Genomic DNA, 17,425 nt, shown 5'->3' on the forward strand with positions numbered 1-17,425 from the left:
GACTGTAGGAATGGTCTCTGCTCACAGCGGAGAGAATACGAGCTGCACTTTTGTGTTCCAACCAAAGCAGTGAGTCTGCTTCCAGATCTACTCACAACCTTGACTTGAAATGCTCTTATTTGTGGTTTGGGTTTTTGTGGTTTGTTTCCAGCATGTTTTGACTCTGTGTCAACACATCTGCGATAGTCAAACATCAAAACACATACTTCCCCTTTTTCCATTCCTGTACCACTGCCAAATATTTCTGAAAGTATCTAATTAAGTCAAGAAAATTGTCAGTACATTTCTCCCCTCTTCCCATCAGCATAGCCACATGAGTAACTCCTTGGGTGTTTCTTAGCGGAAATAAAAGATGTAACCCCAGTGTGATGCCCAAAGACCACTGACCGGAGACATCTAGAATGCAAAATTCACTCAGTTGGTTGACACATAAAAGGCATGGATAATTAGAGGAAAAATGTAATTCATCATACGTTTGATAATCAGTCTGATTTGGTCTCCTATCTGCACCAGAGCATTCAAATAACCCCCCTACTATTAGCACCCGCACTCTCCCTCACACCAGTTGTCTGTTTTACCCTCTCTTTGTTCCCCTACAACACATTATCATTATTGTAGCTAATTGCATGGTTTGCCTTGAAGTTGTGCTGGAGACTCGTGATCTGGGGTTGAAACGTGGACAGGGATCCAGTCTTCTCCACAGCTTGCTTTACACTACTAATTGCCGTTACCACAGGATAAGGCATGCTCCTCGCTGTGGCCAGCCGGACGAGGCTGGAACAGGCATGGGGCGGGTTGGGTGGGGGGATACTATCACACAAGGGTGGTAAGACGTGGGAGGGAGAGCCAAGGGTGGCATAACTGAAGTGGGATGGGTAGACCAGATTGGGGAGGGAAAGGATAGCGGTTGGGGGTAAGCGGGGGGGATGGAACCAGCGATAGATGTAGGTCAGCGGGAGTGGAGTACCCTAAAGATTACAGTTGGTTAGTGCGACCCCTCTCTGACAGGATCTAAGCCCTTACTCCCAGCAGAGGTGGACCGTGGCATTTGGGAAACCCAGCTATTAGTGAGGCTAATAAAGCCCGGGCAGAAAGTTTTGAACCTCCGGTAGTCCAGAGACATTGTCCTGCCACAGGTCCAAAGGCTGTATCTTAGTTAATATCGTCCTTAATGACATCGGAGAGTCTTTAAATTATTGTTAATAAGACAGTGGAGCTGCAGTGTGTGTGGTGTAAAGACATCTATAGGCACCAATTTTCATTTTACAATCACTCAAAAATAATTGTGTTTTTACGAGCACATCTTTTTATTATCTTTGTTTATTAAAGAAGCGTAATGTGAGCGATGAGTTCATCTAACTCCGAAAATCTGAGATTTGTGCGCGCTCTGATAGTTTCTTAATTCAGATGGGAACGTTAGTTTTACACCACAGTATCAACTTCCAACTTCAAAATGAGTCAGAGTTCCCCGATGGGGTTTTAGAAAAGGAAATGGAATCACAGACATAACTAGTGACAAAGCCTCCATCACCTCATAGAAGATCTCACTCCATCTGTGAGAACTTTGGGTCTACCCTAGAAAAATAATAAATATCCTCCTCTCATGGCTGGCGCTCGTTTTGTTCAAAAGGTGGTTTCAAGACCAAACAAAGGAAATTGTGTCATTAATGATATATATATTATGAACTAGGGCCTCTTAGAACAGTTTCCTACAAATGCATGGATAAGGGTCTGATCTCTTTCCTAACAAAGGATCTCTAAAATATGAAGTGAAAAGCTACCCAAGATGAAGCTGGTAAAGAAACAAGCGAGGAAGAGCCTATTTCCACAACACAAACAGATTTCCTGGCCTTTAGCAGTCTCTTACTGGGATACTTTGAGACATATCCATCAAAACACAGCTGTATTCATTCATATTTCATACCTCCTCCTTCTCCCAGTGCTTTAACACTGTTCTTTGATCAAAGGAGAGAAGTCGGATCACAACAGGAAGGTTCCCTGTCAGCCAAGAAGGAGAAGGAAGGCCAATCCACTATACTGTACATGCTATCATACAGTTTTCTGCACTTCAACTTCAGTCACAAAATGAAATGGAAAAAAAAGAAAATGAATCCCTTGCAAACGCAAAACTAAGAACATGAGAGAAATGTATGACTTTCCACCGATGAAATGCTTTTATATGAATTTCCACATTTTATAATGAGCTTGGTTTTCAGGCCATGTACAGCTCCACTGCAACATTGTACAAAATACTTTTTGGTATAAACACAAACTCCATCAGTCAGCGTGCAGGAAAATTAACAATTTTCTTGCAAAGCTAGAGATGATTGATTGAAGTCTTTGTTCGATTTAGGGGGAATTACAGTTTCTGCAAACTTAAGTGATGGAATTGCTGAGCGACCCGACAGCCAGGAGCAGATTCAAAACACGCAGCTCAAGAGTGTCACCATGTGGAGACGTGTGGATATGAAATAAACAGTGGGAGAGCAGACGCTTTACCTCAGAACGCAGCTCAATAAGAGCTGTCGCAGCTTCATTTCTTCTGTGACCAATTCCTTCGTTGTTTTTATATATTTTCTTCCAATTAAATTTCATGTCAACTGCTTTACATTAGGCCTTCTGTGTCCATCTTTACCTCACCTCCAACATATCAATTCCAAGATATAGCACTTCCAAAGAGCCTTTTCAGTAAGGCTCTGGGAGAAAAAGTGTTTGAAGACCTCCCTGACATTTAGACTCTCTCTGAAGATGACTTTGCCTTCTACTATAGCCTGCGGGAACATAGTAAGACCCACACTAAACTTCAATTGATATGCAGGGCCAGATTCCTCCAGGGGAAATTATCATTCTGTTCATAATAAGAGCCACAACAAGCACCTGGAAAATGACTTTATTATACACTCCGCTTCAATAAAAGTTTCCTATGACCCATCGGAAACACACACATGGTGCACGAAGCATAATCGCGATGAAATGAAAACTATATTATGCATATGATAGAATGCTTATTTGATGGTGGGCTGTGCGAGGATGCACATCTGCTCGGGCGTGCTTGATTGGCAGGTGTGTTAATGCAGTGCTGTAGCCTTGGATGGAGGTGCTCTGAGACCTCTTTTTCCTGAAGCCATTATCCAAATATGTTCTGTTTTTCAAAACAAATGAATGGCACCAAAATCAAAAGTATCAAAAATGTATTGCCCTTCATAATGGAATTCCCTCTGAGCAAGGACATGTAACAATGGGCCATTCTCAGCTTCCTGTGCTTTCCCTCTCTTTATGCCAATGGACGTGACCTCCACAGCTCTAACAATGGGGCATCCAGCAGCACAAGCACTTGGCTTCTCGCCACAGTCACTACGTGCAGTAAGGTTGCTTTCATCTTTGTTGTTATATTTAAAGATGACATCCTAGCCTGTCGGCCTCTGCTATTGTCTTCACCGTGATTATTTTCTACCGTTGTTTAGCCCCAGTTGTGGCTCTTTGATGAAAAGGTCGCCACTCAATTGGAAAACAGTCATTAAAATGCGGTGGGTACTATTCACCAGTGTTCATGGGGGAACGAACTCAACTGAGCTGGTTAATCAAAAGTTAATTATATAATTTTCATGCAGATGAGGGGAACATTCAAATGAATCCCAACACTACAATCATTACAAAAAATAAATAAATAAATAATTCTAAAATGCTATAAAATGTTCAGGGACCAGGAGGCTGTAAACAATATGAAGTTTAATTTGAGGTAAACAAAGTGAATATCCACAAGGGGGTCCGGGAAGGAGAAAGTGAGGTTAAATCAAATTTGGAAACATAGATACCAGCAGGTTTTGTTGTCCTGATATACGTGCAATTAGGCAGGTCCTTGATGAGGACACTGGGACGGAGGAAGTTGGCTTTCACAGCAAATGCTTTGGGATTATTTAAAGGGAATTTATGGGATTTTATGCTTTGTCTGTAAACATTAATTATTCTCACACAAGTATACCAAATTGAATTAAAACCATATTTTAGGAAATGTTGAAAAAGCATAATTATCCTTTATGGGGATGCTGCAACATTATTGAATACTCCATAAAGATAAGGATAAATCAATTCAAGCAAGTCTCATAGTGACTCTCAGAAGAAAATGCCCGGGACAACATTTTATTCTGTAACTTTTCTGTAAGGTAAAAGGGAATGTAACGCTTTAAAAAAATGAAATCTTAGACTTCCTCATCAAAGGAAATGATTGTGTTATGCAAATTACAACCATGAATATTAAACCAACGATGTGAAGTATCACAAATGAACAAGCATTGTTCTGGAAGTGCAATGGAATGTGGTTTAATTTCTTTTTAATTCTATGTGCTTTTATAGTGTTCACCTTTTCCCAGTTGTGCCAGCGGGTTTGGGTTCATTGGCGTGCATTACAACCACGCTCTAACAATGCAGGGCCTCCACGGTGTCAGCACAGTTCATGAATCCTAGCCCCTTATGCACCAGGCGATTAGTATGGTGCTCTGTCTGTGGGGCTTTGCCAGAAAATGAGTTCTCTTTAAAACATATGCCCCCTGCTGATTCTTTTCCTTTCCTGATATGAAATTCCAATTTTTATAATGAACACCAATTTCCTGTTCGGATAGGAGGGGGTAGAAAAGTTTTACGCTCTCTCTGTTTTGGATGGCTGCAGTTATCCTAAATTTGCAGAAAAGCTGTTGAGGACATCACAAGCAGAACATATTTTGTCTCCTTCAGTTCGCGGAGGCTAATCAACATTCAGGTACGAACACAAAAATCAGCTGGTGTAATTTTCCACATCACATATGCACACGACTGGTGTGGCAGAAAATAGAATTACCAAAACTGTAGCAAATTCAATTAAGTCATTGATTTCTAATAAATTGGCCTAATCACCAGCTGTTGTCATGCTAAGATTGTTGTGTCACAAGTTTGTCATGCTTGTCGGTCGTGGCTGCTCTACAAAGGCAATTTTATCTATTTAACGGCTTTAAGATGGCGTTTTATATTTAATTAGCATACTAATGACCACGTCTACAAAGTGAGATCACAATATGATAATCTGATTGAACAAAACATTTCATCATTCCATCAGATTTCAAAAACTTTATTACAATTTCAGACAGACATGTAATTGATCTGTGCAATAAATGTGATGATTTGTTGAAGCCGGTATCCTGCACTCGGGCGATCCATAACAGGTGTTGATGGGGATGCAAATACAGTCCTTTTCTTTTCCTTCTGTTTGTTTTGTAGCTCTTCAATTACTTGGGAACTTTCTCTTTCGCTCAAAATGACTGTAATCATCATTATTCTGAAGAGATTGAAATTAAATCTCAGTAAACAGTTTGATCTGCTGCTTGAATATTTTATATAACAAAATGTATCAATCTTCATTCATATATACAGCACTAAACCAAACAATTTTGAGCAAATTAGCATCATCTGCCAACATTCAAAAAGATTAAATTAAGCATTCACACACATTCACTCATGCAGAAAGGGAAAAATAAAAACAGTCATTGAGCAGTTTGTATATTGTCATTGCTGCTTTGGAACACAATGGTACCCAGTGGTGTAGCGTACATTAATATTGTACAATTGAAGTAGACATTCGTGATAAATTATGTATAATAAGCACTTACTGCATTGTATGGTCTAAGTCTCTCTTGGGTCTGGGCACTCGCCTCTTCGGGAAGAGACACCACTCCTCCTGTACCCATCATCTAAGTACAATAAAATAGAGTTTTTAGTGGATGAAACCAAGATTAGTATGAAATCTAAACCCAACAGCATATTGTTGAAACACTGTGGAAAAGAAACAATTTTAGAGAAGTATTTCATTTTCGATTTTGCTTTATATTTCATAAAGACACCACGTATCCTCAAACCTTGGACTCCACGTATAAATAAAAATAAAATCACTCACCCTGATGGTTGCCTCCAGCTCTCCCACACTTCTCTTTCCACCTGGTAGCCACCCATAGGACCAGTGCTGGGACAGGGTGACCTGGACCACCAACGCAAACAACAACACCTGCACCATCACTCTGCTGCTCGCTTCCATTAGAGCTGCAGAGGAAGCCAAATTTGTAATAAAAACAATAATGTCACAGCCTTCTCTCTCGCAGCTCCACAGCTCGCAGGCCAGGGGTTATAAAGCATTGCAAACAGCATCTTAGACAGTAATTAATAAGGAGCAATTCTAACCAAATGAACATTGAACAAACTTCATTGAGGACTCACTCACCTCTGTATTTGCCTTGTTTGCATGTGGTGCATTAGCCAGAGGGGGATTTTTATAGGTGTTAGCAGACTGCTGTCAGGATTATAATCCCCTCTCTGCAGGTGTGACACATTTACTGACTAATGGAACACAAAATACTACTAATGGAGCTGGCTAAGTGCTCGGATATGCTGGCATCACCATGAGGGTTCAAACGGCATGAAATATATATCATCATATATATCAACATTATTGTGTTTGTATCGAACGCATCCGAGCAGGGGCAGACAAAAAGACAACATTAAATTGAAACCTGTCATTTCTTTCCATCTATAATTTATTTGAATCAGCTTTTAGCAAACAAAGAGTTCAAATCCATACAGATTCAAAAGGCAGAAACATCATTGAAACAAGATGTTTGTGCATTTATGTTACATCAGCTGGAAGGCCTCACTGCCATTGCCCTTATTTCTTCTTCTGTCAGCATGGCAAGACATTGAACTGAAATCAACAATGCAGTTCACATTGGAGATGATTAATGACCACAACAAGAATTTATGTACAGTAAATAAACAAAACGATTGTGTCATGTATAAACCCATTTTACGATTTAATGGAAGTGCAAACACAGTAGAAAGTTTTTTTCCACAAACTTAAGACTTCCAAGCTTACTGTTCTACAAAGAATTAAGCGGAAGCCTTGCAAAAATAGATGCTTTTGATTTTGTAGCAATGTGGGGTTTCCTTGTTTAAATATGAATATCAAAATGCCTGTGCATGCATATTTCATATTTTGGCTGAGCACTGGTTCTTGATATCAGTGCTTTTTACACTCCCAGAAAAGGTTCAACTGCATCTCTTATCAAGTCTTTTATTCAAACACACATTTCTGCAGGGTTTGTCTTCTCATTTTCTCATACATTTATTTGCAACAACTAATATTAATGTACATTTTGTTAGCCTTATATACCTTATAATATTCTAAGAAGAACAATGAATTGATGATCCATACAGGACACCACCATTCAAAAACAATGCACTTTTTTTATAAATGTGTCTTTTATATTAAATTAAACACAAACATCTGGCTTATCTGTATTACAATTGTGTCACTTGGTGACAAGTTTTTCATGATTAGAATTGTCTTTCTAATCAATATGGCACTGCTTTATGCAAACATGCAAGTGTGTAAAGTCTGCTTGCTAATGTGAATACAAATGGATGGAGGTGGTGCTTGGCTGTAAAACGCTTAAAAGAATGATACGTTCAGATGTAGTAATACATTTTTTTCTGCCTTTTCCAATGTGGGCTAATGTCATTTTGCAGCGTCAGGCGCCAATCCACTAAGTAATATTGCCACAGGCAACACAAGAAAGTTGATGAAGTTGAATACGATTGCAACAGGCAGCAGCTGTTAAGTTATTCACAGACAGAAGTGAGGACATTTGCAGCATCCAACAGAATGACATTTTTCATTTTTCAATTTTTCATTTTTTTTGTTTGAGCTCAAAGTAGATCATAAATACGATTCAGATGTCACATGTCAGACAGGACCTACTGTTTCAGCAAAAGCAGTAATTATTTTAGCCTACTTATCAAATGCACAATTTATTCTCCTCATATCGCTCAAAACATGTTCAGAGGGCAGCGTAAAATATACGACTAATGTAAACCACAGTCATTGTGGTCAGTAAGAAAATAAAGCAGAAATAAAAAAGGAATGCATGGACTCTACAACACATTAGTGATGCATTTCAGGTAGTGAGCAATACTTAAGATATATTTCTATACGCATTATTTATATTTGAGCAATTCCTTTGTTGACCTTAATAATGTTGCAACATATGCAAGTTGCTAAAACTTCCCCAACCCACCCATTAATAAACCACTATCATTTCTATTTCTCTGACATTGGGATACTTGAAGATCAAGCAATCCTAAAAGAGACGGACTCTCCTGGAGCACAGATGTTTTCAATTATATTACAGTATGTTACAATTATTTTTTTTTTGATCTGTAATCAAGTGCAAAATGTAAAAAGATATTATTTAAAATTGGCGTAGTCCGAGAAAATGTCAACAAAATCCTGAACCACTCTGTAGCAGAAGTCGTATTGCTCCTGAAAGGGAAAGCAGAAGGGAAAGTGTTACTGGGCAGAAATGATTCCAAACACATATGTGAATAAGCTGCACAGATGGTTTGATATTATCTTGTTTTCCACCTACCACAGTCTGAACCATGTGTGGTCTCTGCATGCGTAAACTCTTGACTGTCTGAAAAACGTCCAGGAGGCCTTCAGCTTTCACCCTCTCCAGAATGTTACTGAGGGCAATGAAGGTACCGGTCCGACCCGCACCAGCGCTGAAACATGAAGGACAACACTATCAGCAGCCACATCATGCCGACACTGGACAGCCTTCCAAAATGGTAGTAGGACAAGAACATTAAGAATTCAAACCGCTTCTCAGTTTCTTAACAATAATGCTGCAATGAAACTCTTTGCAGCACATCCCTTTTTCCAATTTGAATGAGAAAGTTTGCAAGAGAAAAGGTGACCTTTGTGTAATAGTCCTAATAATTATCCTCACTTAAAGAGAGGCTAATCCAAATGCTAACACTAATCAGTTTGGAAGCTCAGTGTTTGACTGAGTCAATGTTTACAATGACGGTGGGATGGAGAAAGAAAGACGGGGAGCGAGTGCGAGAGTGATGTGCGATTCGGAAGAGAAGTGTAGAGAGACGTTGGGGATTGCAGCGGGTTAGCCCCATTTCCCAGGGGCAGAGAAAAAGCTTTAAAAAGCCCTTCTTAGACAAGTGGTGATGAAGGAATAGAAGAGAGTGATGACACCATTTCCTGTCGTTAGCTCATCTTATCAGATTAATCATAGTGGGAGTCAGAGGAGATTTCACTTTGAGAGGTTTTAATTGACTGTGAATCAGTGGATTGGATCAATCCCACAGGGGCATGCTGCTTTAGAATCACTTCACCTGAAGCTAGGTTCTGATCAAAGCTTTCACAGCTAAGTCTTTATAAGGGATCACATAAGTGGTTTAGGCATAGAACACCAGGTCTACTGAGGCAAAATGTAGAATTTACTGAAACAGACAATTGTAGGAAAGAAATAAAATGTATCTGTAAAAATGTAGTTCCGTCCAATATCGTGATGAGAGATTCAGGTTATCGGGTGATAAACGCATGGTGAAAATGAAAGGAGTTGAATTAACAGCATGAGTGGACAGACAGATAATTTTCATCTGAGGATGCACATTACGTTGCAGAATTGTCAAACTGAAGTTCCTCACCTGCAGTGCACAATTATGGGACGGTTTCCAGACTGCTGCTGCTGCCTCTGCACAGCGGCAATAATGTCAATCATCCCTCTTCCCTCGGCTGGTATTCCGATCTCAGGCCATCCGTGGAAGTGGAAGTGTCGGACATGTTGTGACTGCTTTTCCTGGTGAGATGGAGAGCTCACTCGGTTATTTTAATGCAGCTAAAAATGGTGGATATAATGACATTTCATGAACTTTAAACTGACAGCACAACGAAAACAGGGAGGCAAATATGTCAATTTAAAATGTCTATTTTTTTTATGCTTTTAAATGTTATAATAAAACGTTACGCACTGGTCTGTATGTGAGCACCATGTCTTTGAGAGTGAAGGTTTCACACTGTGTGTCTCCAGTCAGCTCCACAGTATAATCTCCAAATGTTACACTGCCCTCTGATGGCCAATACTGGAAACACTTTTCCTGTTTGGAAAGGTCAGATGGAAATACAATTAGGCTTCATTTGACTGATTTATGTCCTATTCTTGTTTTTATATTTTCAGAGTACACCACAAAAACAATACAAAACGATTAAATACACACACAGACTGTCAGGAATAAGAAATAAGTAAAATATGATTATGAAATAACAGAATAAAAAAAGATGGTTTAAATGTGCAACTCAAGCACCGTACTGTACCTGCTCCCTCTCTTTGAGTTCGGTGAGCATAACGATTGAATGACACCTCCACTCCCACACCATCCTCCAGAAGTCCTCCACTGTGTGAGACAGTGGGCCCTGGGTTGCGATAAAATAGTCCTTCTGCCTGTAGCCCTGCAGGGCAGATCATCCGGTAAACAACACATGCGAGTGCAGCAAACATAATATTTTGCATTGTTTGTAAAGGAAACAATGAGCTTTATATATATTTCTATGGGAAATCTATACAGGAGGTCGTGAGGGAGTGCTTACATCAATAAAGGAGGCATTGATGTAGTCGGTGAACTCCTGTCCTCTTCTCACTGAGAGTATTACTCGGTTGAAATCATCTGCAAAAGAAAAAAGGAAAATCAAACTTTCCACAAGTGATTCCTAGTAAAATAAAAGTTTGAAGAGGCTGAAGGAAATAAAAAAAAACAGTGAAGTAAAACTTTAGCTGTGCTATTAAGGCCAAATACGCCAGAACCTATATCAGTTTTCACTGTAAAAACGTTGTAGCGAGGCTTTCCATTCCCTCTCTACTCCCTACTTTAAGTCATGATACAGGCCCTATTTAAATGCCATTGATCACACAGACATGATCTGAGTAGCCAGATATCTGTGTACGGCATCTATAAAATCACCAGCAGTGTGATGCTTTGATGTTACTTGGATGTGATGTATTATGAAAGTGTTCGGAGTATCGGAGTAGTCCTTACACGGAATGATCTGAAGCACACGGTTCTTCTTCATGTTGGCAGGAAGGTTCCCAGTTCTCATGTTCTCCTTCATTATGCGGACGTTGGTCAGCTTCTGACGGGAGAGAAACACGAGTGGATTGACATGATCCAAAGGTTTGTTTTCATCAGTGCAGGGCGCCGTACAAGGCTAGTACATATGGTGAGACGGACAATATTTAATAAAAGAAAATGCAACAGCTAAAAACACAGAGGATGGAAAAAACATTTTGCATTCGTGAAAAAGAAAAGGAAGAAGAATAACAAGAAGAAGAGGCAGAAGATGAAGAAGAATAACAAGAAGAGGCAAAAGAAAGGCAATAGGTAATAATCCCATTTAGTGTGTAGGGAACTGTGAGTAGCAAAAATGAGAATGGTACATCCTATCAAGTTTTGCTTGATTCAAAGCTTTGTGTTTTATGTTACTACTGGCAAGGGTGGCACCCTGGGCAGGTTTTTCATGAAAATATACCTATGCAGAGGACAGGGTGATGGGGACGATTAATTACTGACTGAAATGTTCCAAGAGTGAGCGTCTGTCTTCCTACCCTGAACTCCTCTTCCAGGCCCAGCCTGTCGTGGGGAGCTCTGGTGTTGTGAAGCCTCTGCAGATGGCCCTCCAGAGAGCACACATCTAGCTCTGTGTCTCCATACAGATAGTACTCCAACAGAGCCTGGTAGATGAAGGAGTACTGCATCTGAGGGGGAAGACGGGAGGAAGTCAAGGAGACGAGGAGGTAGAAGTAGTAGCTTTAGTTTGCCAAACTATTTCCTTCTATTTTTGTATATCACAGACGTGGTTGTTTTTCCACTTCCTCGCCTGTTTCTGCCACGACTTGAGCAGCGAGTTGAGCTGTCAGTCCAAGGTACAACAGGTCGGAGAGGGTCAACACTTACATCTGTCTGGGTGAGCTGACAGCGCTGTTCCCGTATTCTGCTCACAGAGCCGAAGACATCCACCCTCTGTTCCATGTGCATCATGTCGATCATGCTGTCAATGACAATGAACGTCCCCGTCCTGCCCACCCCGGCACTGTGGAAACACAGACAAGAAGAAGGCACAAGGTGTTCTCTGTAACAAAGTGTAGCTACAGAATAAAAACTCAATAGCACGTTGTATCCATATTGTACAAATAGAACCACAGCACTAAAATAACACAATACAGAATAATGGACAATGACGTATTAATGCAAAAATTATTTTGCATTCTTGTTTGTACATTGCCATGCTATCCCTTTCTTCTTAACATAGATGTCAATTGTGGACAGCCTCAAGCATGTGTAAAAGTGCTTCACCTCTGAAGCCCAAAAACACTCCTAATAGATTTACAAGGGTAATTTCAGCAAACGGCACCACTGGGAGCAGAGCTGGGATTCCACAGCGGGGTGTTGAAGCCTCCTCAATGGGCCCCATTCAAGAACAACAGTCCCTGAGCACCTGTTGCAGCAGTTGCTTCAATCGGCTGCTGATTTCTTTGGTGAGGCTTCACACTGATTGGCCTGACAAACATGTGCCAGACCATATTTATTGATGCTCCACAATTGACCGAAACACGAAAGTTCATCTCCAACATAACAGAACTTTATGAAATAATAAAAAAGGTCACTATTAACATAACACGATGATATTATAAAGAAGTTAACCTTTACCTCTTATTCCACAAAAAAACAAAAAGAAGCGCTGTTAAGAACTGTTGATTTTTTCACATACCATATTTTAGTTTTGCTCATAGACTTATTGCAAAACAGGATATTCATCATTCAAAACGTGTTTTCTTCTCCTTAATAATGACTTGAATCAACTCTCATGCTATTATAGCTCGTCTTTTCGGCTGGCTTCTGTTATAGTACACATTTCACCTGCAGTGCACAACAATGGGTCCAGCATAGGATGGATTGACAGCCTTGACCTTCTTGAGGAATTTCAGCATGCCGATGGGTGAGAATGGCACCCCGAAGTCCGGCCAGCTAGTGAAGTGGAGCTGGGTGACCAGCCGCGGAGCTCGGGGACCATCGCTGCCCTGCTGTGAAGCACAGACACACACAAAGTTAAAACCTGTTCATGAATAATGTTCCCTGTGCAGACCAGATCAGTCTACAAAATACTTTTACCTCCTGGAAAAGAAACTTCACATTAACTGAAACATTTGAAAAAATAAAATTGTCATTTTTCTACTTGTGACAGACTAGGATTGTTAAACATGTGTACTGGTTTGCCTCGCTCTCGTGTCTCGTGAATGCTCTCTCAAGAGAACGTTATTCTCCTGAAAATGTGGTTGTTCTGTGTTCAGAGAGCTGAATGTAAAAGCACCCCGTCTGTTCAGCTTGTACCGCAGCGCTACGGCACAGTTTTCACAGAGTCAGAGAGGATGTCTGCACTTCTCTGGCTTCAAATGGAAAGGGGAACAAAGTGAATTTTGCAATCTGAAGGCTTCTCGGTACACCGAGATGGCACTCGGCAGTCAAAAAACACAGGATGAGAAATACAGATACTGTGAGTGTATGAAGCTCTAAAGATGAGACATTTGTACAGTGTTTACTCCAAGTTAAATACACCTCCATATTGATAATTTCCTGCAGTCTATTGCATATAACCTTTAATATTCCTTAATGTGTTTCCATACTGGTTTTCATTTCTGTATTATATTTTGCATCCTATTATATCTTTCTAAAATGTCTCCGCAGGGAACATACTTTTTTACACCATCTCAATGCTACTTTGTTTCATGTTTAATTTTTAATAAGAATCTAGCTATTATGATTATAGAGTTTTATAGCAATTAACAAGTATATTAAGAGCAATATTGAAAAAGCACACTATTATTTTCAGTGGGCGATAAAAGCATTATTTCTTAGCTCGTCTTTGTGATAAATGTTTCCTAATTCCTGCCGTACAGTATAATTACATTTCTTCTGACGTGCTGTGAGGTAAATCATGCATCCTCATTAACATTCTGATATGTAGATCCACATATTTTACTTACATATTGAACACAAAATTTTCTGATGGTGTAGTCCACCAGTACAGTGAAGTCCTCCATCGCCACCCTGATGTTCCCGTACATCCAGCAGCCTTTTTCTGGCCAATACTGGTAACATTTGTCCTTGTAAGAGAATCAAAACAATAAAGAAATTGATGTCTATATAAAGAACACACGTTGGTATTGTCATTGTAACTTACAAATCAAATGGTTGTAAATGGTTGTTTCACAATCCAATCCAAAGGCAATCACAGAGACTTTGTGCGACTCTGTCAGTCAATAAGATCTTCACGGTGACGTTTCAACTCATTAACTCGATTCTCAAACTAATTATCATGAAGCCTCTTAGGATCTTATCAACAATTATTCCGCCATTGATCCCCAATGCCTCTATTCTGCCCTATCAAACCTGCAGTTGAGCTCTCAATTGATCATCCCTTTGAGGCTGTATTTGATCCGATGCTAAGTAATCTGCTGGGTGACACGTTGTATAGATTATCAGTTGGGAGTAGGGTCAAACAAATTATGCCCGTGACTTTGGGTCATGAGAATACAAAGGGGTTTCAGTAATGGTGCACTGGAGCCATATAGATTGTATAGGTTCATTCTATAACACCCAGCCCTACTTTGTAACATTAGTGTGGAGGGAGAACACTCTCAGACAAACCTCTTTCCTTTCCTTCAGATTTGTCAGCATTACTATAGTTGAGGTTTTCTGTTCCCAAATCATCCGCCAGAAGTCGGCCACTGTTTCAAGCTTTGGGCCTGAAGCAGAATAAAGAAAATAGTCATAAGCTCGACTACTTGCATGTTCAAAATTGTTTTAATACTAAAACCAAGCTGAAATGTACATTTACCTTGAGCTGCAATGAATTTGTTCTTCTCTTTAAAACCCTGTGTAAAAATAAACAGAGTATTAATAACAACGAATTAAGAAACCAATCATCTGCAATAAAAGCTTAATTGCAACTAAGACTCACATCAATGTAAGATGCGTTTATGTAGTCTGAACACAGATGTCCATCAAGATGACTTAACAACACTCTTGAATGATCATCTGTGGAAGAGAGAAGGAAAAAAAAAAAAAAAGTAAATGAAGTTGGTTTTCATTCAGCCCACATCACCTTTCCTTACGATTTAGAGATCAATACAACGGCAAGTCTAAAGGTTACATTAATATTGTCTGCTGCAGAATATAGATCCTCACTCACATGGTAAAATGTTTGGGTATCTGTTTTTCTCTCTGTTGTGCTCTCTGCTCGCCTCCTCAAAGGACCCGTGGTGGTAGTAACACGGCAGCGACTATAAAGAAAGAACCCCCAATCCTCATGAGATAAAAAATAAAGCCACGGGTACACAGCCTTCTAACATAACATTTTATTACTCTTTTCTGTACTTGTTCTATGCTTGCAGGACAAAGATCTTAGTCAGACTGTAGAGCAAAGTCAACACCGCACAAACCCGTGCTTACATTGAACTCCTCTCTGAAGAGCTTGCCGTCGTCGGCGGAGCGTATCCGGTACTCCTCCTCCAGCGAGTCCAGAGGGATGGGGAAGTACCTCTTGGATGGCGAGGGAGATCTGGGAAGGAGGACCACTGTCTGCTCTCCTGTGTTTAAAGGAATATATGGCGGTCAGAGAGCTAATGTTTCCCAATAGAGAACATTACAAGCTCTCATAGCACCTGCAAAAACAAGCCTGATGGCCATTAAGATTTCCTACTTTTGTGGGTACATGACAGAAATGATTTCTTGAGTCATAAACATGCCGCTGCTGCTGCTGCACATAACTGTCTAAACTCAGAATGTGGCCTTTCCGTTAATTTATTTATTTTCTACTTGAAGTGAAAGAATATACGGCTCCCTACGTGCTAGGAAAACGAAGGGCCTTCAAAACCTTTCCAGCTACCTTGGACTTCGGATCGTGAAACTTTCCTAGTCTATAAAGAATGTAAACCTACACTTAAACTAAAAAGAAATAAAAAGTTAAAGGCTGTATTATGTTTTCATGCACTGGTGGTTATATTGAGCACAGCACAACAGTACCTTGTTCCTCCAAGAAGCCATTTGGAATCTTTTTATCCACCGAGGTAACTAGAGCTTTCCCGTGGTTTTTGAACCTGCAGTAATGACCGAGTGAGAAGCAGAGAAATCAAAACCATCAAGAGAACATAAAGGGCAGATGTATTGAAGAGGCAAAAAAAAAAAGGCCATCCCCTATGTCTAGAACAGAGCTTTTAAGCGCATAAGGTGAGTAAACAACAAATACCAAAACCAATTGAGGGAGGCAAAGCTGTTCCTCCTCACGTCGTCGACAGGAAAAGGAGGTCTGAGCTGGCTGGTCAGGGAATGAGTGTCTGTGACCTGACCTGACCTAGCTGTGTTTGTTTGCTGTCTTACTTGAGGTGCAGCTGTTTACCCATAAGCCACTGCTCACCGCCTGTTTCCAAACCACCCCCACCCGATACCCTGACCTGACGCACTCACTCTCATGCGCACACACGCTGAAAGGGAGAGGGCAAGAGAGAAAAGAGGAAGCAGAGACTCACTCTAAGACAAATAAGTGAACGTGTGTGTGTGTGTGTGTGTGTGCAGGTTTATTCACCTCAGACAGTAGATTGTCAGCAAGACAATGATGATAAGAAGCAGGGAAATGACCAGTGTTGAGGGCAGCACATGAGCACCCTGATGGGTGGGGTTTCCTGGATAGAACACAGAGATCATAATAGTAAAAATATCACAATAGAGTCAAACAAATGGATAATATAAGGTATAGTTTGATGTTTTGGGAAATACATATTTGTTTTTCTCTTGACATCTGTCCATTTAATATGAAGCATGTTAATTATTGAGCTGTAGAGGTGCTGATAGATTTTCTACCTTTGGACGTTTTCAATCTTTGAAGCTCGCTGTAGCTTCAACAATCTTTTCATCTCTTTCATATTTTACATAATATGAAGTATTCCTTTAAAGCAAGACTATGTAAAAACAATGTAATGCTGACCACTGTAGCCATAATTGATGGGATGAGTAAAAAAGAGTTAAAGTCGGTGAACTGCAATATATGTCTGAAATTTGCCTTAGCTACAGTATAAGGTAAAGCAGCAAAATATCATTATGTATCAAAGTGTGCAACGGTGTGATTTAATGCTAATAAATTCAACTTTTCCTGTGTTAATGGTATTCATTAATATTAATATTATCAAGTCATTTCAACGATTACCTGCAGTTTGGTTTTCATGAGATGAATTATTCACAGCAATAGAGATCCCAATCAGAAACAACACCATTGTCACTGTGGATACAAAAAGAAAGAAAACACAATAGTTACTGAAAACATGAAACCCTGTATTTCTCCACAAAGTCCACTAGAAGGCGCCTAACAACAGGAAATGCATCTGCAGCGTGGTGAAGCATGCAGAGGGCATGAAAAGGAGAGCTCCGCTTTGATGAGGCTTGAGAGTGATGTCTGTCTCTCTGCTGAGCAGTTAAAGTCCTTGTGGGAAATCTGCTTGCAGTC

General features: G+C 40.1%; 1 protein-coding gene across 2 annotated transcripts; it reads right to left on the reverse strand.

Annotated features, from left to right (window-relative positions):
* Window positions 1–8,263: 8,263 nt before the first annotated feature.
* LOC142931716 (receptor-type tyrosine-protein phosphatase epsilon-like) lies at window positions 8,264–17,195 on the reverse strand. Of its 2 annotated transcripts, XM_076075783.1 has the most exons (19): window positions 17,129–17,195; window positions 16,511–16,607; window positions 15,952–16,025; window positions 15,379–15,515; window positions 15,119–15,209; window positions 14,888–14,964; window positions 14,765–14,801; window positions 14,575–14,672; window positions 13,911–14,030; window positions 12,787–12,950; window positions 11,824–11,959; window positions 11,475–11,624; window positions 10,909–11,002; window positions 10,463–10,539; window positions 10,190–10,324; window positions 9,847–9,972; window positions 9,523–9,674; window positions 8,445–8,580; window positions 8,264–8,338 (listed from the first exon to the last, which is right to left on the reverse strand). In XM_076075783.1, the coding sequence occupies exons 1-19, from the start codon at window positions 17,193–17,195 to the stop codon at window positions 8,264–8,266; spliced, it is 2,043 nt and encodes a 680-aa protein (XP_075931898.1). The 2 variants fall into 2 exon arrangements, with proteins under 2 accessions (XP_075931898.1, XP_075931899.1); XM_076075784.1 differs by lacking the exons at window positions 15,952–16,025; window positions 16,511–16,607; window positions 17,129–17,195 and having other exon boundaries at window positions 9,523–9,694; window positions 9,843–9,972; window positions 14,575–15,424.
* Between the last annotated feature and the right edge of the window lie 230 nt (window positions 17,196–17,425).

This window comes from Anarhichas minor, unplaced genomic scaffold (assembly GCF_050575085.1).
Source record: "Anarhichas minor isolate MPS153535 unplaced genomic scaffold, ASM5057508v1 ptg000054l, whole genome shotgun sequence".
In the NCBI taxonomy this organism is placed as follows: domain Eukaryota; kingdom Metazoa; phylum Chordata; class Actinopteri; order Perciformes; family Anarhichadidae; genus Anarhichas; species Anarhichas minor.